The sequence below is a fragment of the Pyxicephalus adspersus genome, chromosome 5 (genome assembly GCF_032062135.1).
Source record: "Pyxicephalus adspersus chromosome 5, UCB_Pads_2.0, whole genome shotgun sequence".
Taxonomy (NCBI): domain Eukaryota; kingdom Metazoa; phylum Chordata; class Amphibia; order Anura; family Pyxicephalidae; genus Pyxicephalus; species Pyxicephalus adspersus.
In genome coordinates, this window is record NC_092862.1 from 98,895,282 (window position 1) to 98,913,775 (window position 18,494).

Sequence of the window (18,494 nt, forward strand, 5' to 3'; positions counted from 1 at the left end):
AATAAATATACATTGTATTCATTAGGTAGTGGGGTGACACTGGGGAGATTTGAAAATGTTTTAAGGCTCTAGTAGACTTGAAATCACCTCTGACAGGTAACAACCTTGCAACTGCAATGGTTCTATAGTTGTAAAATAAAAAAAAATAGAAAAAAAGTAAAAAGGTGGCGGTAACAGGAAAATCTAAATAATTTCAGCACGAGACATTTGTGCTGCGCATGACAGCAATCAGGCAGGTAAAAATACTTAAGGGTCATTGCCTGTCTCTTTCTGCAGAAGGGACCTGCCTGATGCTAAATTTTTAATTTAATTTTATTTTAATTCTGAAAATAAACCCCCCCACTGAGAAATTCATAGGTGGAAAGTAAGAAAAATTATATAATTGTATTTAACATCATTGCAGTGTACATTACTGACATAGCCATGTTATTTTTTCCTTATTCAAAATAAAGTAACACTTTATTAAATGAACTTGATAAAATATTGCCTTTATGTGATGAGCTCTTATTAATATAAATCAGTAAAATAATACAGTCTTGCAGCAATTCAACTTGAAAGTCAGAGGTATAATATTAAAGTAGCGAATTTGACATTTACCAATAACTGCAAGTGAATCTTCTTGGTACATGTGTCTTAAATAACCATGATTGATCTAGCATCAGTAATGTTTAATGAAATGCACATGCAGTGCTTTATAAATATGCAAAAGAGGGTCTACTGTGAAAGCACATGACCACAAACAGCAAGAATGTTACTTAAATTAGAATTTTACTAAATTGCATTGCAGTACCTTTTTGCCAGAGTTCAAGCAGCAGAGTGTTGTTCAGGGGCTGATTAAGAATTAGAAGACCACAGTTTAAATGTTCTGAAAGAAAGGAAGAAATAATTAAATAAATGGTGTTATATTACGAATGGCAACAACATATGAGTGATGAATACATTACATATAGGCATATGTTACGGTTTTATAGAAATGTGAACTTTACCTACTTTGAGCTACAAAAATGAGGCGCTACCACTAACGATCCACTTCACAGGTTGGATGTACTGGGGACTGCAAGAGACTTGTGCCAAGTCATATTAGCGTACTTACACTAGCTGCAGTTGGCCACAGTACTTTGCTTCCTCCCAGCCAGTGCATGTATTGCACATGTTCAGGTGTGCTGAATACTTGCTCCAACTGCACAGTGCGTTTCCCCCTTGCTAACCTAAAACTTTAGAATAGGACTGCTTAAGGAACTGGAGACAATCTACAGTGGTTAAAAACCCACTAAAAGTGTTCATTAGCTACTGAAGCCAAGGAAAAGTGAAGCAGTGGGATTTCAACACACAGGCTGTTAAAAAAGATAATTGTGATGCTTTTCTTTAGATTGCTGTACAGTACAAACATTTTTGAGTATTGCCATTGAGATGCATTATAATTCTGTTAATTTGATATTCCAACTAAATAGCCGTCTGTGGATGTAAATATAAAATGATCATTTTTTTTCTATTGTAACCATATATCTTTATTTGAATGTTGGCAATACACCTTTTTGGTCCATGGAAAAAATCAAATAGGAAGGTGGGTGGTTTTAAAATTCTTTGATCAGTGTGATTTAGTCAAAATGAATGAATGTTCAATTACTGCTGGGTTTCATTATTAGAATTAAACGCAAAATATATTCTACCATTCAAGGCAGTTTATAAATTAAAGTACAGATTTTATTCTGTAAGGTGTTCCTTTAAGCAAGACACAAACATAAAATGCCCGTATTAACTTCACACAAAAAGTGCAATTTGCTTTCATTAGGTGAATCGCATCATAGGTATATTGGAACCAAGAAAGACCCCCATTATGGGGAAAAGGTATTACATCCTAGAATGTATTTAAACAAGCAAATAATAAAATAAATAAATAATAAAAACTAAACACTATTTCCATGGCCTATATTTTAACAATGATTCACAATGAATGGTCATTATTCTGCCAAAAACATATATGAAATGCACAAATATAAATACATAAACACAGAAAGCAACTTACCTGAACCACCATATAACATGACATATAATGAAAAATATTTCAAGAATCTCAAATGTTCTGGGTTGCTACAGCAACCGTGCACATGCTCCTGGGTCACATAAGTACACAACAAAAGGACAACAGTTTTGCAGTAAAGTTACTGCAGTAACTATTAAATTCAGTTAACTTTTCTGTGCTACAAAAAACAACAAGCATAATACATACAATACAATTGGGGAAAAAAAATTGCTAATTAAAGAAGCGGATGACTAAGGCAATGTTCACACTGGTGGTGAAGTAGTAGTGCGTTTACCGCAAGGTGCCAACAGCTCTGGGCCACATTGGATCATGCATTTGGGGTGTAGCTTTTTATTGCTTTCATTCATATTGGAACTGCTGCTACCACTCCTGTTGCACAGCTCAGGACCTGACTGTCCAACTGACAGGTAAGCCATGAATATTAAACAGGGGGGAGACATTTCCTTAAAGGAATTAACAAAGGAGGCTTTGGCTCTAGTTATGCTCCACTACCACCACAGCTTCTGCATTGGCTTAGCCCCGTAGAAATATATTCCATGAAAACGTTTATTATTTTATGGATGGAATTCAACGCCTCCTTCCTTGGTCAGGTATACCCAGTCAATTTTATTTTCTCAGTCTGGAGACATTTGCTGGACATTGATAACACTCAATGGATTGCACAGATAGGGAATAAACCTACAGCTGTAACTGTTACGTAAATATAGAATTTTTGTTTTTGTTTATAGGATGACTGGTATATGATTGATAATTAGAAGTTTTAAAAAAATGTGCTGCACTCTGTTTAATTCATTTGAATAATTTAACAATAAACATCTAATGTTTATTAAATAACCTCCTAAATGCATCACTGCACACCCTCTACATTGGGGTTTTTTTTAGGAGGTAAATCAATACATGTTTCGTATTTATTATTATATTACTGGAAAATAAATTAGAAGTAAGTTGTTCCAAGCAGAAGAAAAAGTGCCAGCAACCTTATATAATGAATTATTGAAAAACATTTACTGCTAGAGATTTACAAGATATTTTATCAAAGAAAAATATGTTCAAGGCATTACATTCATTTGGTAATGCCCAAATATATAAACATATTTATCTGTTGTTTTAATGTGATTAGGGATAATTAATCAATGCATTGAAGTCCTTTACTTTTTTTACTGCCTCATACAAACTACGTTTACTTTCAGGGATTTTTTTTTATCTTAATTATTTATAAAGTTTTTACTGATTGTTCATTTAAACATGGAGATATTTTCTGTCACAATGCAGTGGTGGAATAAAATACTAGGGGGTGCTTAGAATTTCCTGGCAGAAGAACCCTGCAGTGGGCGGCCCCCAACCGCAACTAACCAGACATTCTGCGATGCTGTCCATGAGCTGATTAATAAGGACCGGCGATTAGCCGCAAAAAACATAGCCCAGATACTTGACATCTCATGGCAGCGTGTTGGGTTTGACATGCACAAGCTTTCAGCAAAGTGGATGCGGAAATGTTTGAACAGTGATCAGAAGAAGGAACAAGTTGAAGCATCCATAGACATTTTGATCCCAATTGAAGTTGCACAGGATTTTTTCGCTAGGTTAGTGACTGAGGATGAAACCTGGCTCCACATCTATGATCCTGAAACCAAGGAACAGTCAAAGAAATGGCGCTACAGCGGGTCCCCATGGCCGAAGAAGTTCTGAACCCAGAAATTGATTTGAACTGTCTAGAAATGCTGCAACTACGCTGTACCAAGTGCATCAGTCTCAGGGGGGGATATGTTAAATAAATGTGTTATTTCAAAACTCTGGGCAAAGCCAGAAACGTCTTGGCACCCCCTCATACTTGTAGATTTATCCCAAGTGGGCAGCACGGTGGCTCATTGGTTAGCATTCTTGCCTTTTTAACACTAGGTCCCAGGTTCGAATCTGGGCCAGAATGCTATATACAAGGAGTTTGTATGCTCTGCCCATGTTTGTGAGGGTTTCCTCCCACATCCAAAAACATGCAGTAAGGGTAATTGACCATAGAATGTAATAACAAGTTATGACTATGGTGCATGCAAAAATAAATCCATAATATGCCCAAAAGTCTAAAAGAATAAAAAAATTAAAAATACTTTTTTTTAGCTACCTTTAGTAGCCATCTCCCTTTGTTATTCCTTCCTCCCTACATTCCCCGCGTATTAGCTCTAGTATTTTCTTTCTCAGTTGTAAAAACTGCAATATTGTACTGATGAATACAAATTTTTCTTGTTCTTCATGTTTCCATATACCGATTATATACAAATTAATCTTTAACCTTGGCTATAATTTTTTATTGTTTTTTTTACTGGTTGTCAAAAAATTTAATAAAAAAAGAATGATGCTGGAAAGGAAGCGATAACGGTAAGAGCTGTATATGCTAATTTAATTTAGGACACACAAATATGGCTAGCTTTTGGGATGGCTTGGTGAGTGAAGCACAAAGTGTGAATTCAGGCAACACATTTTGACATGATTCTAAGTTTTAGCACAGATTATTGACTGTTCTCCCTAATATTATTATTAATATTATGACAATATTTATATAGTGCCGACATATTATGCAGCACTTTACAAAGTCCATAGTCAAGTTACTAGCCAATTAACCTAACTGCATATTTTAGGGTCATGGGAGGAAACCCACGCAAACAGAGAGAACATACAATCTTCCTTGGACAAACCAGAGTACCTTTTTCCAAAGAACAGCTTGCTCCAGAAGTTAATGAATATCTAGGCTCCAAAAATGACTACCTGTAATGATTTTATTACTTGGCTTATGCAGAGTATACTCCACCCTTATGCAGAGTATACTCCACCCTTTGACAACACCCCCCCCCCCCCTTCCAGGGTTAATACTGCTTCCTTAAAGTGCATGTCTCCAAATGTGTCTGGCAGGGTTTGGTGATCTCACACACTAGCTGGAGGGCTAGCACTGAATCACCAATTGCAGAAAAGATATTTCAGTCTTCAATAAAGAGCGCAGGTGGACATTATACTATTTTCAAGTGGACATCTCTTTTAATTTGCCTTCATGATCCTCCTTAAAAGCTCTTTTAACATGAGAAACAGCAGTGGGCTATTATGATACAGTTTGTGAGCAGATGTCTCAGCTTATAACAAGCTGTTCTAACAGTTGTGAAAAAGTATAGATACATTTTCAACATTTTTATCTGTCAAATTGAATAGCTGCAACATGCATAGATATTAAATTTAACAATTTGTGCTTTTATGATAAAAAAAAAAAAAAACATTTCAGCAAAAAATAACTTTTTAACTTGCAAGATTAATATTTATTGTTTCTTGTAGTGAAAGATAAAAGTTCACTTAATTAAATTAATTCTCTGGTATTTCAAGTGATTAGTGGCTGATTAACAATTTTCACCAAGAAGAAAATTAAACATCTGATTGTGAAGCTTTTGAAGAAAGACAACTGAAGACTTAACTAGCAATCATTTTTCCAGCACTGTAATAGATAGAATATTACAAATAAGAAATAATTAAACAAATATGTTCCAAACCATTTTAATTGCGGGGTTTTCATTTAAAAAATGCATTAAAAAAAATGTTCATTATACACGAGATTTTGCCTTCCACTAATTGTATTTGCTTAACTTTTCACTCATTTGTGTAAAATCTGGCAAGACTTTTTTTTCATATGTACTACAGTTTTAGGACCAAAGCAAAAAAGAGATGATTATAACAAAGAAAAAAGGAAAAGTATTCCTGCTCTCTACCAGGACTTTTAGTATGGATAATTCAGTGCTGAACTACAAACTATTTCCTTCTATATCTTCAGCCTTACTAGCCCCGTTTCCTCCATTTACCTTACTGGAAAGGCACTCCATCTGCCCTGCCCGCATTAAAATTTTTTTTTTTACAAGATTTCGGGCAAAGCTAGGTTGTAGACAAGCGTTATCTACAAACTATAAGTGATAATCTAATATTAAAGGGGAGGGGGCATGGTACCATATAAATGGTTTAAAGAAGACCCTGACCTGATTTTATTTAACCTCCTGGACGTTTCACTGATGTCTGGATTTCTGTACCAAAAGCGGTACACTGTTCTTCATGAAAAAATTTTTTTTAAATTGTAGACCTGTAACTTAGAGGAATTTGTCCAAACAAGGGTCTAGTAGATATCATGAATATAATAAAGTTTGAAACACACAATCATGTAAAAAATTAACTTTAATAATAAAATAAATAAAAAACACAAAAATCAGCTTAAACAAGATTGCATAAATAAATAAAAAATACTGAAAATGCAATAATTCGGTATACTGTATAATAGTGTAATAGTTATAGTGTATAACTGTGTAATATATTTTTTAGATTGTAGGCTATAATTCTTAGACATAACTCACCGAAATATGTCCAAAATTTTAAAAATTTATTAATAAACTTAAAAAAAAAAATTTATAAAACATTATAAAAAAATAAAAATCTTAAAAAAAAAAAATAGTGTGTAATGTAAAGTAACTGTATAGTAGCTTATATAATATATATAATAAAATTATATATATATTATATAAGGATTTCTTTGTATTGGGCTCAACACAGCTTTTTTGTATTGAATCAAATACAAATTTATTTGAATTTCGCAGCCCCCCCTCCCGCCCGCACCGACGTCACACGGGAAACCACGGAGGTCATCACTGCACACGCTGGGAGAAGACAGAAAAGAGAAGACGTCTCCGGAGGAGCTGCGGGGACAAGGTAAGTGTTTTTTTTTCAGTTGTAATCCGATTGTCATACAATGTTGTATGACAATCAGATTGCACTGTAACGCTTGTTTCTATTTTTAGCTCGGGGTAGACGCTGCCCAGGTGGTTAATACATAGTGGCCCACCTTCGTGTGTACAAACACTGCATTGCACCATTGAAAAAGAAGTACAAGTCAAGAAAAGTACTTAAATACTAACACCTAGTTTGCAAACAGAAGTGTGACATCATGGTACTTCCCATAAGATCCTAGAAACATTGAATATATCCAAATCTCCCAGACCCAAAATCTTAGCATTTGTGGCTCGTCAGAAGATTTGTGATGTCAGCTTGGCAAGTTGGGTGAAAGTCAAATGTAATGTATATTTTCTTTTTACCTTTTTTTCCCTCAAGGTCCTCTTCAAAATGTTAAACACAGCAGACAGGCAACTAGCATTTGTTATGTTCTTAACCAGTGCTTAAACAAAATATGTGAGGACTGCTTGGATCCCCACATCTTAGATCCACATCCCTTCATCAATAACCAGACCATCTACAGAAAATACGTACCATCTCAAATTTTTAATAAATATAACCGGTCTACTTTTAAAACTCCAGGGAATTTTTTTAAAATACCCTTGCACTAGGGCTACCCCTGCACTGCAAAATGCTGATTTTTGACACAGGTACTGATAAAAGCACTGGCAGCCAATGCCTCCCCCATCTCCTCAACCCTATGGGATCTGGGTGAAACCTCAGCATCCTCATTTGAGGGAAAAAGTAAATTTTGTTTTACAGATACCTTAGACATAAATGACAATTGAACTTTTGCAAGGTGGGGGTAGTCCTGCTGCAAGTATATGGATTTTTTTTAAATGATCAGTTTTAAGATTGTTTGTCATCATTTTTTTTAATGTTATTTAAAAATGGCTAGCCGATTTTCCCTTTTCCAAGATAGGCAGCTTCATTAGCCTCCAGGCCTCCTACTAGGCCATAAGCCAAAAGGAGGTTGGGCCCCACAGGCCCTTCCTGTTTACATTTTCATGGCAATTCCCCTTCCCTGAGTTTCCAGATCTGTATCTATTTTCAAAGATTCACTTCACTGAGCGCCAATCCCAGTAATTGGGCAGGAAGACAAACATCCTTTACCTGGGACTGTTCCCCTTTTGTATACACTAAACTCTCTACTCATTCAGCAACAAGAGGAAGAAGAGTCCTTCATCGTGCTAGAACATTATAAAAAAGTACATTAATGTCACAGTCCTATTTTTCATAGGGACTCTTGAATTTCCCTAAACTCAAAGTAGGGATACTACTTTCTCTAAAGGATCTTAAAAACTTATCTTAAGGGATCAAAACTTATAAAAAAAATCATGAAAAATAATGATATTGATGATAATGATAATTGATAATGATGATGATCCAGTGATCATTTTGACAGTTATATTTAATAATACTATGTGGGAGGTACATTAAAGGTAACATTTATATTCTTTCAATTGTCAAGTCACCAAATGCTTTCTATAATTCAACATCAGTATCTGATCACTTTGTAGGATCGTTAGCTTACTCTTCCTTGAAGAACTTCTATTTCACAAATATAGATAGGCTTTCAAGCATGAACACCACATTCAAGGAGTGCAAAGCATTCTTAATAGAACAAGAAAAAAAGGGAATTCTTTTTCTAGCTACATGAAATCACAGATAATACCTAAAACTTTAATACATCAACAGAATCAATGAAAGAAAATCCCACAATAACCAAATTTCCTTCAAGTACAAACATTTAAAATCAATAACCATACAATAACTTTGGTCAGAACACAAATAATAATATAGAAAAGTTTGAGTCTTTTGAGTCAATAAAACAATCTAGGGTCCTGGACAAATATTCATTTGATTCATTATTTTATGATTATGTCACATAACTTACAGAACCAAATGGCAATACTACAGTTACATTAAAATACGAATTAATGTACTAGAACATGGAGTAATGAGATCATTTAAGGGTGTAGGTCAAACCACAACATTGTATTTTTAGCTTTGAATAGAGTTGGAAAAGCTCAAATTATTTGTTTTTTTATTACTGCTATGATTTCTTTGTATTACTTCCCTTGGTTCCGCACATACATTGGTAGTTCTGCAGGACATGTTTTCTACAGCATTCTTGGTTAGGTTAGTTCAAAATGACTATTTGCTTCTTTTGAGCTATTCTGGTACAAAAGTTGTGTTGAGTCACTTTATTGCTGTGTAATTTATTCATCTAGCTGGATTACTAAACATTCTCCTTAAGCATTTGAATTTTAGAATTTAGGTTTGGTTCATTTACTGCACGTCAATTCGTTTTTGGAATGTTATGTAAGGTATTGAGGTGAGAACCACAGGATCAAAAAAAACTATTTGTCCAAGCAAATGACAGACACGTATTTATATTCTTCTTGGTTGGAAGTAGTTTGCATTCTTACTTACCCTCTGGTTACCTTCCAATGAAGCCTATTTCTATCTAGTGTCACCAAGGGGTTAATAATAACAATACTTGTTAAGCAAGAGAATCCAGTAGGTCAATAATGCCTTTGTGGAGAGGATATATTTGATTACAAGTGTATTCCAGAAGACCAGTTACCGTATTTTTCGGACCATAAGACGCACTGGACCATAAGACGCACCAGTTTTTTAGAGAAGGGAAATGAAGAAAAAAAAGATTCTGAAACAAATAGTGTCCTAAAATATTTTATGTGCATTAAAAACCAACATCACAGTCATAAACACATGTAATAAACCCTGTAAAGTAAACAGCAGCATTTAGAACCATTATTAACAAAGTCAGCAAAAGACAAAATTACTGTAAAAACACAATAACAAGAGAATTCAGTAATAAAATAGAATAAAGTTGAAGATTTACGGTAAAGGTTCTGCTCGTTTTATGAGAACCCCAAGAACTCCTCATTGCTAGAGTCAGAATCTAGAAAGCTCAGTTCCTCACAGTGCAGTGACGTAGTGCCCCTTTAATTCTGCTTTTATAACAAAAGACATTAACCTCCTGGGCATTACACTGAGGTCTGGATTTCTGTACCAAAAGCGTTACACTGTTTTTCATGAATTTTTTTTTTTTTTACATTTTAGACCTGTAAGTTACAGAAATATGTCCGAACAAGGGTCTAGTAGATATCATGAATATAAAAAAATGTTTGAAACACGCAATCATGTAAAAAAAAAAAAAAATGTACTTTTAATAAAATCCTATCCTATTTTCTTTTTTGCATAGAAATTTTTGTTTGTATTGTGGGCTTGTAATTCTTAGGATTAACTCCCGGGTATGATAATTATATTTATTTATTATATTAAAATCATAAATTATAATATAATACATAAATATAAATAATAATTTAAAACAATAATGAAATAATAGACAACAATGTAATCTAAAAATAAAATTAAAAATGTACGGTACTTTTATTTTTATGTTGTGTGGTGTTTTTGTACTGTAAAAACCATTTAGAAGCAGATTACATTGTAATATGCCTTTAAATTTTCCTCACATCACTGGAAGAGGACTCATTCTCCGAGTGATGTGAGGGGGGGTTTCCCTGGGTGCCTCACACAGACAGAGACACAGGCACAGCTGGAAGCTGCAGCTGCTCGTATCCATGGAGAGATGCATAACACAATGTAGGATTTCTGCATCTCACTACAGATACCAGCAAGCAGAGCTTCGGACACTGGGTGAGTATTTCCTTTCAGTTGTAATCCGATTGTCATACAGCAATATAACATTTGTTTACATTGTGTTTGTGTGCTGTGAGTGATCTTCAGCACACTATTCAGGGAACACAGCATGACATTGTCAGCCAATCATGCTGAGAGTGGGAGGACGCCGGGAGCAAGATACAGGAGTCACAGTCACTCTGGCCGCGCTGAATAGGAGACAGAAGAAAAGGCAGAGGGGGGGAGCTACAGGGGGGACGGGACAGCAGCTGGGAAGGATACATTTTGATACATTTGGACCATAAGACGCAGGGACTTTTTCCCCCCACTTCTGGGGGAAAAAAAGTGCGTCTTATGGTCCGAAAAATACCGTAATTATGGAACTGAGGTTAAGTAAATTTCAAAAGTCTTACATATTAAATCCTAATTAAAGTGGATTTATATTATTTACCAAACGGAGTAAATTCTCTATTGATTTTTGCAGGAATTTGATATGTGTTATCCGTTTGTTTTTTGCACTTTCAACTAGATATAGAAGGTATATGACAGACTGAATACAAGGTTACAAACGGATCCATAAATCCTTTCCTTTGCTAGAAAACAGAACTGCAACAGAGTAAAACCTGACCCTTACCATCTTTTAATTGTGTATTTGTTTGAAATTCTTACCGCCTGTAATAAATCTGTCACAGACCATTCCAATTGTTTAGCATTCCACTGGAAAGGATTACAAGCACTGGGAATGCAAATAGACAGGAAAACTATTGGATATGTTTTTCCAAGAAAAGGCAGATTCATTCACATTTGTTTCGCTAATTTGCTTGATAAATATGCCTAGAATTTCTATTGTTTTTTAATATAGTGTATTATTTTACTTTAACCAGCACTTTTTATAGTTCTGTACAGAGGTGGAAGAGTCAGTTTTTATTGCCATTTATATCAAGTAAGTGAGATTTTCACCCGCCTGAAGTCCTTCATTTACTCATGCACCTTTTCTCCATTGCCAATCAGAGTGCTTTGTATTTTGTAAAGTGAGAAAAGGAGTTACAAACTACAAGGTACAAACTACTATTGTACTTTAGTTATATGCAGTTCTTTTTAAATAACTGAAACAATTGTGTACACATGTAATAATAGCTGTGTACATGTATCTAGTAGTAGTTATGTGACATTCAACTGGACTTGTTCTTGTAATGTTGAAGAAGTTTCATAGCTCTTTAAGCTGCCTTTTCAGTTCCAGCAGTGTAGGAAAAAACCATCCAACCACTATGTAATGTGACACAGAGGACATTGGTTTTCCAAGACCAAGATGTGTAACCACCCTGTTTTATTAACATAACTTTAGCCTTGATGTCACGAAGTTTGCAAGTGATACAACCTCAAATTACATAGCTGAAAGTGTTAATTATTGCCGAAGAGTTGGAAGGAGATGGTAAAATTGCATTATAGATAAAAGACAAGTGATGGAAAAGGCCCATTGTTCAGAAATAGCTGTTCTAACTTGATGTAGATGGAGTCTTTCACGCCTATTGCAAAGCAGTTGCCCTCTCTGTACTAAATTTGCACTTCACTGCACTGGAAAGAATGTCCCTTCCAGGGCACATGTACATTTTAAAAATGGTATGAATAAATTGAATCTAAAATAACATGCCAGCACATCCCCATGCAAATAATAGATCTTCCTCATGGAGCCAGTCAAGGCTGGGGTCTGCTTTTCAGTCAGAGCATTTAAATTATATGGGGCTTGACCTTCTTCCTGAAGCTTTCCTTTTGCTTTTGTTCATGGGATTACATTATTATTAATTGAATAAGATTCCTTACCATACATGTTGAACATATTTTCAGACTTCATACATGTCATCATTTAAAGAGGCAGCAGAGAATATTTCACAGAGCTGCAAAACACGTTGAGCTGCTTTGACAACGTATCATTTTATCCAATTATTATTGATTGTATTTGGGCCAAGGACAATTTAAGACTGTATGCCAGCCTAGATTGTAAGTTCTTCTGGGCAGGGTCCTCTCCTTCTCCTGTGTCACTGTCTATATCTGTCTGTCATTTGCAACCCTATTTAATTTACAGCGGTGCGTAATATGTTGGCGCTCTATAAATCCTGTTTATTAATAATAATTAAAAGGAATTGCTAATTTGGAGGAAGTCTGTTTTGGCCAGCCAAATTCTGTCCTTTCATCAATGTATGCATTGTTATACGTTGACTATCTTTTATATATATCCTTTTTATATTGATACATAAGTCATGAATATTTGACATTTTAAATAATTTATTGGTTTCACACTGATGTTCAACTGCTAACTAACACCAATTTAAAGCCCCATATTGGATGTTTTTCCTCTTCAAACTTGTCAATTTGTTATTTGGAATGTGGCGATTTGTAATGTACCCATTTTATATGTATGTATAAGCATATAACTTACAATCACTAGCAGGAAACAGAAAAAAATATAGACTATCAAGACATTAAAGAATCATAAAGAGCAATTAGAAGTAAAACACAAGGAGGTTTACTTTTCACCTATTCATATTATGAATAAAATCCATATAGTACATGTATATTAGAAATCTTAGACTGCTGATGAATGTCAATCATACAAGTATTGTGTTAGGTTAGCTGGCATTTTATGACTGAGGTATAATTAACGCAAAGTAACTACAGTGCCAATACACACAGAATCTGTATTTATTAGTTATGATGAGCCATGCCGCACATCATGTATAATTAAAACAGCTACTGCTTCCCTATCCCCAAGAAATACAGCAAAACCTGTAAATAAAGACTAGCTATGGGACTACAAGGAATTGGCCTTGTTTTCAGCCTGTCTTCTCAGCCATTTCCTTTACTCTCAACACTAAAGCTGTCAGACTTAATTAAGAATTATTGAGAATAAGTATTTCAGTCCTATAAATCTACATTTGGCCAAAGTAACTTGGGCGTCTCAGCGAACATTTCTTTTTAAAGAAGCAATATCTCTTAGTGAAACCCAATTTAGGCTCTTGATATAAAACTTTATGCTTTAAGTGGCTTTATAACTTTCTCGCACAAAAAAGCTCTTGTCATGAAATAATTTTGATTATATTTCTGGTTTATTATGGTACTTAAGGTTGACTTTGGTGCATTTATGCCTCAAATGCTTTTCGGCTGTAATCGCTGTACCAACCTCATTTAGTGACTTTAAAGAGCTTTATTCTGAATTATTAGTCCAGAATGCACAGTGTTGCCTTCTTGTGCTAAGCAAAGCAGTCACTATCAATAAAGGAAATGCTGTCAGGCAACAGTATTCTCCATTGCATCTCATGTTGTCTTTATACTTTATGTACTTTTTGCTTATTTGGAAGTTTTTTGCAGCTTATTTTCTCTCTCATAATTATAATGGCACCTCAAAATGTATGAAACATAAACCTCTAGAAGGCCTTGCCAATACCCAATACCTGTTGCTCTCTGCAGCAGAGGCCAGGGAGTGCACCCCCACCCAAAATGATGGTGGCAGTTCAAACCTGAACCCTCAGAGTCAACTGCTTAAAGCTTTTAATCCAGTTAACAAATATGTGGATGGTTCTATCCTACATGACCAACATATGGTTTTGCTGGGACAGTATGAATCTAGAGGTTCTAAGCCCTGAGTACTTGAAAGTTCATTTTTCTACTCCTGTAGTTGCCAATAGATAGACTGCAGATGAAACTAACTACAGACGAGGCATCAGGGGTACATTTTGACCTGATGGTCTTAAGAACATTAGGATTTATAGAACAGCAAGAATTTAGCAGGAACACTTGGTAGGGCCAGAAAACAAAACTGCAAGTGTATGTATACATAGAACATTTATTTAGGAGACAAACTAATGAGTGCAGTTACAGTGACAAATGTACTAGACCCTACATATTAGGATGGGGGGGGGGGGGGGGCACTACTAGACAGAGTGATAAAAAGGTCCTGCAAAGGTTTAGGACCTACTAGCAAATAAAATGGAGTTATTTAAACACATCTGAATCAACTATCTGGATGTTTTGCCAATGCCATTTCCAGAGGCACTTGATCAATGATCAAGAATGACAGGTGTTTCCATAACAGCCGGCCAACCTCCAATGGTTCTCAAGGATAGTCATACAGACTTTATTTTGGATTTGGAGGGAGCTTTTGGTGATGCTGTACAGTCAATACGGAGTGTTCACATCATGAAGGCAGTGAAGTGGACAATAGAGAAAGGACCTCGCCTCATGTGCACAAGAAGAAATAGGGTTTGGCACACAAACATAATTTGACTGCAAATTTAGTAAAAGGGGAGTAAAAGGAGCTTTAATAAATCAGGGCCGTAGAGTTGAGTTAATTAGGGTTCATTGTGATATCAGTGTCTACTGTAGAAATACTTTGTATTGGTGACTAATATCTCTAAGGTAAAAAGTGATAGAAAATGCAAAAGGTTATAGCTTATACAGGTTTGGGTAAATGTTTAAATAGAGCACCTGTACAATGTATTAGGAAACATGTGGCTACTTTAGCAAGATTTCCTCTGATTTTTTTCATGGTTATGTTTTCAGGGCACAAAAGAGAGACATTTCCTTCAAAAAGAATACAGAAAGCAATTCCATGACATTGCTATGAACTAAACAATGCTTTGAATGCACCTTGATGCACTAAAAACCACATCAGCACAATGCAGCACACAGGTGTGAATAAGCACCAATAAAAAGGTAAAGCTGTGTAAATGCCTTGATGCGTGGCATTAAAGCACAAAGGTTTAAATAGGGAGTATTGGCAAAATGGCAAAACCTCAGGGGTTTTGACTACCCCCCTTACACTATTCAAAACTAAATAGTAAAAAAAAAAAAGGTTTGACTATACAGATACTTAGGGTTACAAACCACCACTCAATTTTGTATCAAATCAGTATATCCGTACAATACATCTATATATATATAGCTAGCACATACATATCTGTTTACCATAAAGGGAGAGGTGAACAGGAAGAGTAAAGCAATGAACAAAGCAACATACAAGGGCAATAAAAGACAGACTTATGTGAAAAAAACACATACTTAGAACACAGCAATGTGGTGGTGTTAATACATTCTAAATTCAGAGCCCAAAAAGCTCCAGAACATATGACAAAAGAACAGAAAACCAGCTTATGAATTTTTGTTATTAACATGGAAAAACTTGATATTGAAGAGATGTGCCAGAAAATACACTGAACACATTTCTAAAGAACAGAATATTAAAAGATCACAGCCACGTGCCATCTGCTTCTTCTGCCACTTGATTCATCCATTGTGTTTTTCAAAAAAAAAAAAAAAAGGCAATATAAAGCAATGCTGCACTCACACTGAGCACTGCTTGTGCTTTTTTGTACATTTCTCCCTTTATTCTATACAGTAATATGACAGCTATGGGGACAGCAACTTTCTTCTTTATAAAGAACAACTCTTCTGACAAAGTCAAATTATTTTCTCTCCACTATTTAGAAAGGACAGTCCAAAGGCCCTCATTTATAGCTGCAACTAGCAGGATAAAAACAGAACAAAGGTTTATTGTGGTAACAATTTTACCATATTATAATAACAGAATGAGTCAACTGATCATCAGCTCATTAATGAGGGAACAAACAGTGAGACATACAAAGAAAAGAAGAAACGTGAAAGTGATGGAAGATGACATATGGCTAAAAAGTAGGAAGCTACATATGTAGATGCAAAATATTTTTAAAAAACCTTTAGAGAAAGGTGTTTTTACTGATAATATACCTATAATGATCAATGTTTGGTCAAAACCTGAACCGGTAAGTCCTTGGTTAGTAATTATATTGACTGCTCACTAATATATTTTAATGAGAGCTGCTGAGATAATCAATTGTGCGGTTTGATTCAATTAACTAGCATCGCATTGCTTCAGCAGATGGCTCAAACCATTTGACTTTTATGAGGTGTCTTCCATGGAGCATAAAAGTAATTGAAAGAACTTACTGGTACATACTTGATGTATTCAAACATAAATGAGAGATAATCTGAAGATGCCTGCTAAATATGGAGATGAATGCAGGCAGCTGTTATGCAGTTTGAATTTTTTTGGGCTTTCAGCTTGTGCTTTCGGGAATAAAAGCTAATCAATATGCTTTTATCATGAAGGCAAGTAAATACCATCATAAAATTTCCTGGTATCTGTAGCTTTGTTGCTGTAGACAGTACTATATACTAAAGTTTATACAGTACGAGGTTGGTATGAGTAGTGTAATCTGTGGTTTTAGGAGTTTTAGAGTATTTATTAAACTTTGTACTACAGTAAAATGGCGTGTCAACAACAAAAACAAAACTAAGCCCATGTAATCGATTTAGAATGTAACTCAGCCATTATGCATAAACTCCCTAGATACATGAATACAAGCACCATGGCAATGAAAAAAGAGACTAAAATTAGAGTATTTCATTCATCTCTATGAAGTGTATAAGCACCTCCTCAATTAAGTGAAACATACAAAATCCAACTGGGGGTACTATGCTGCATCCCACGTCTGATTTTCTTGTCTACTCATAACCAAGAAGGTGAGGGAAACAATTTGATTAGTTAAATACAGGTTCAGCTGTGCTTTAAGGTTGGGAAAATTCCTCAATTAAATCTTCGTGAAATTCTACAATTTTTGTTAAAAAAAATACTTCTTAATCCTCTAAAAAAAAAGCCTAATAAATTCTGTTCTGTTTTCTTGAAAAATTTAGGTTTTAAAATGTGTAAAACAATATTTACTAGAATTATTCTTTTGGGTGAGCTTTTTTTTTTTAAATCCCCCTGTACCATAGAAATAACCCCTTAGCCAGAATATGATCCATTTAAAAGCTTCCCTCAATAACCGTGTTCAAAAATCATTTTCATAAATCACAGTAAAACTATTAATTATTATTAAAGTTATTTATTATGGCATGACTGAACTCCAGGTAACAAAAGAAGTATGAAACCTGCAGTTATATAGTAGGGCAAAAAAAGCAAACATGAACCTGAAGTTTATATATATATATATATATATCTATCTCAACAACAGGGATAGTAAGGAAATACAGTTAGCTCAGGAAGGAAGGTTTATGTAGATTCTCGCTGCAACCCTTAAATAACTTTTCTATTGTTTGCAATGAATATAATTCTATATTTGCAATTGAATATACCAATGTAATGTTAGGCAGAAGAGAAGTGGCAAAGCCGAGCAGTATTGAGGTGGCAAGAGATGTCTTTCAAACTGGAAGAGGTCAACTACCCTTTTCCCCCAAAAATAAGACAGTGTCCTAAATTAATTATTATCATTTTTTTTTAATGCACTAGGGCCTATTTTCATGAACAACAAACATTTATTCTTGAACAAAAAATCAACATTTATTCAAATATAGTCATGTCATCATCTTCTGGAACATCATCATAACTCTTCAAACCTTGAACTCCATCTTGAATTTCTTGTGACCACTGGCCCCAATTTCTCACGTCTAGCAATTGCACTTTCCTTAAATGAGCACCTCCTATCCATGTATTTAAATATATGGTAGCTTATTTTCGGGGTAGGGCTTTTTTTCAGAGAAACAGGGTAGGAGGAAGATGACAAAGGCTCTTTAAACATTAGAGAGCATCTAATTTAGTCCAGCAAGTATTGGTTTGGAAAGATGAGACCACCCAGTATTATAGTAGGGATCAATTCCCACTACAACTAGTTGGCTTGTTGTTGTGTATACTAGCTGGGGAAACCATGCAGCAAATAACTTGAATTGTTCCAGTTCATGCTTACAATGTAATATCACAGCCAGGCAAAAGGTGGGACTGCCTAGTTCCTAGCTCTACCTAGCTCCTAATTTCTTTGTATGTAAAATATGACCAAAATTGCTTCCACTGAGAAACATGTCACATCAGTGAGAATACCAGGAACCTGGTAAATTCCAACAAGTTTTTATTGTAGCAAAATATCCTTTGCGTAAATCATCCAACACTACACAGGCTGTTAAAGTAAATATGTACATTGCCTGAAAGGATTTACATCTACCACCC

At 35.0% G+C, this 18,494-nt stretch overlaps 1 protein-coding gene across 2 annotated transcripts in view; it reads right to left on the reverse strand.

Moving 5' to 3' along the window:
* TPK1 (thiamin pyrophosphokinase 1) overlaps positions 1–18,494 on the reverse strand; it is a 254,941-nt gene that overhangs the window by 181,645 nt on the left and 54,802 nt on the right. For both annotated transcript variants that reach the window (XM_072412252.1, XM_072412251.1), the window contains exon 3: positions 791–865. In XM_072412252.1, coding sequence (XP_072268353.1) covers positions 791–865 — 75 coding nt within the window. The remainder of the gene's footprint in view (positions 1–790; positions 866–18,494) is intronic.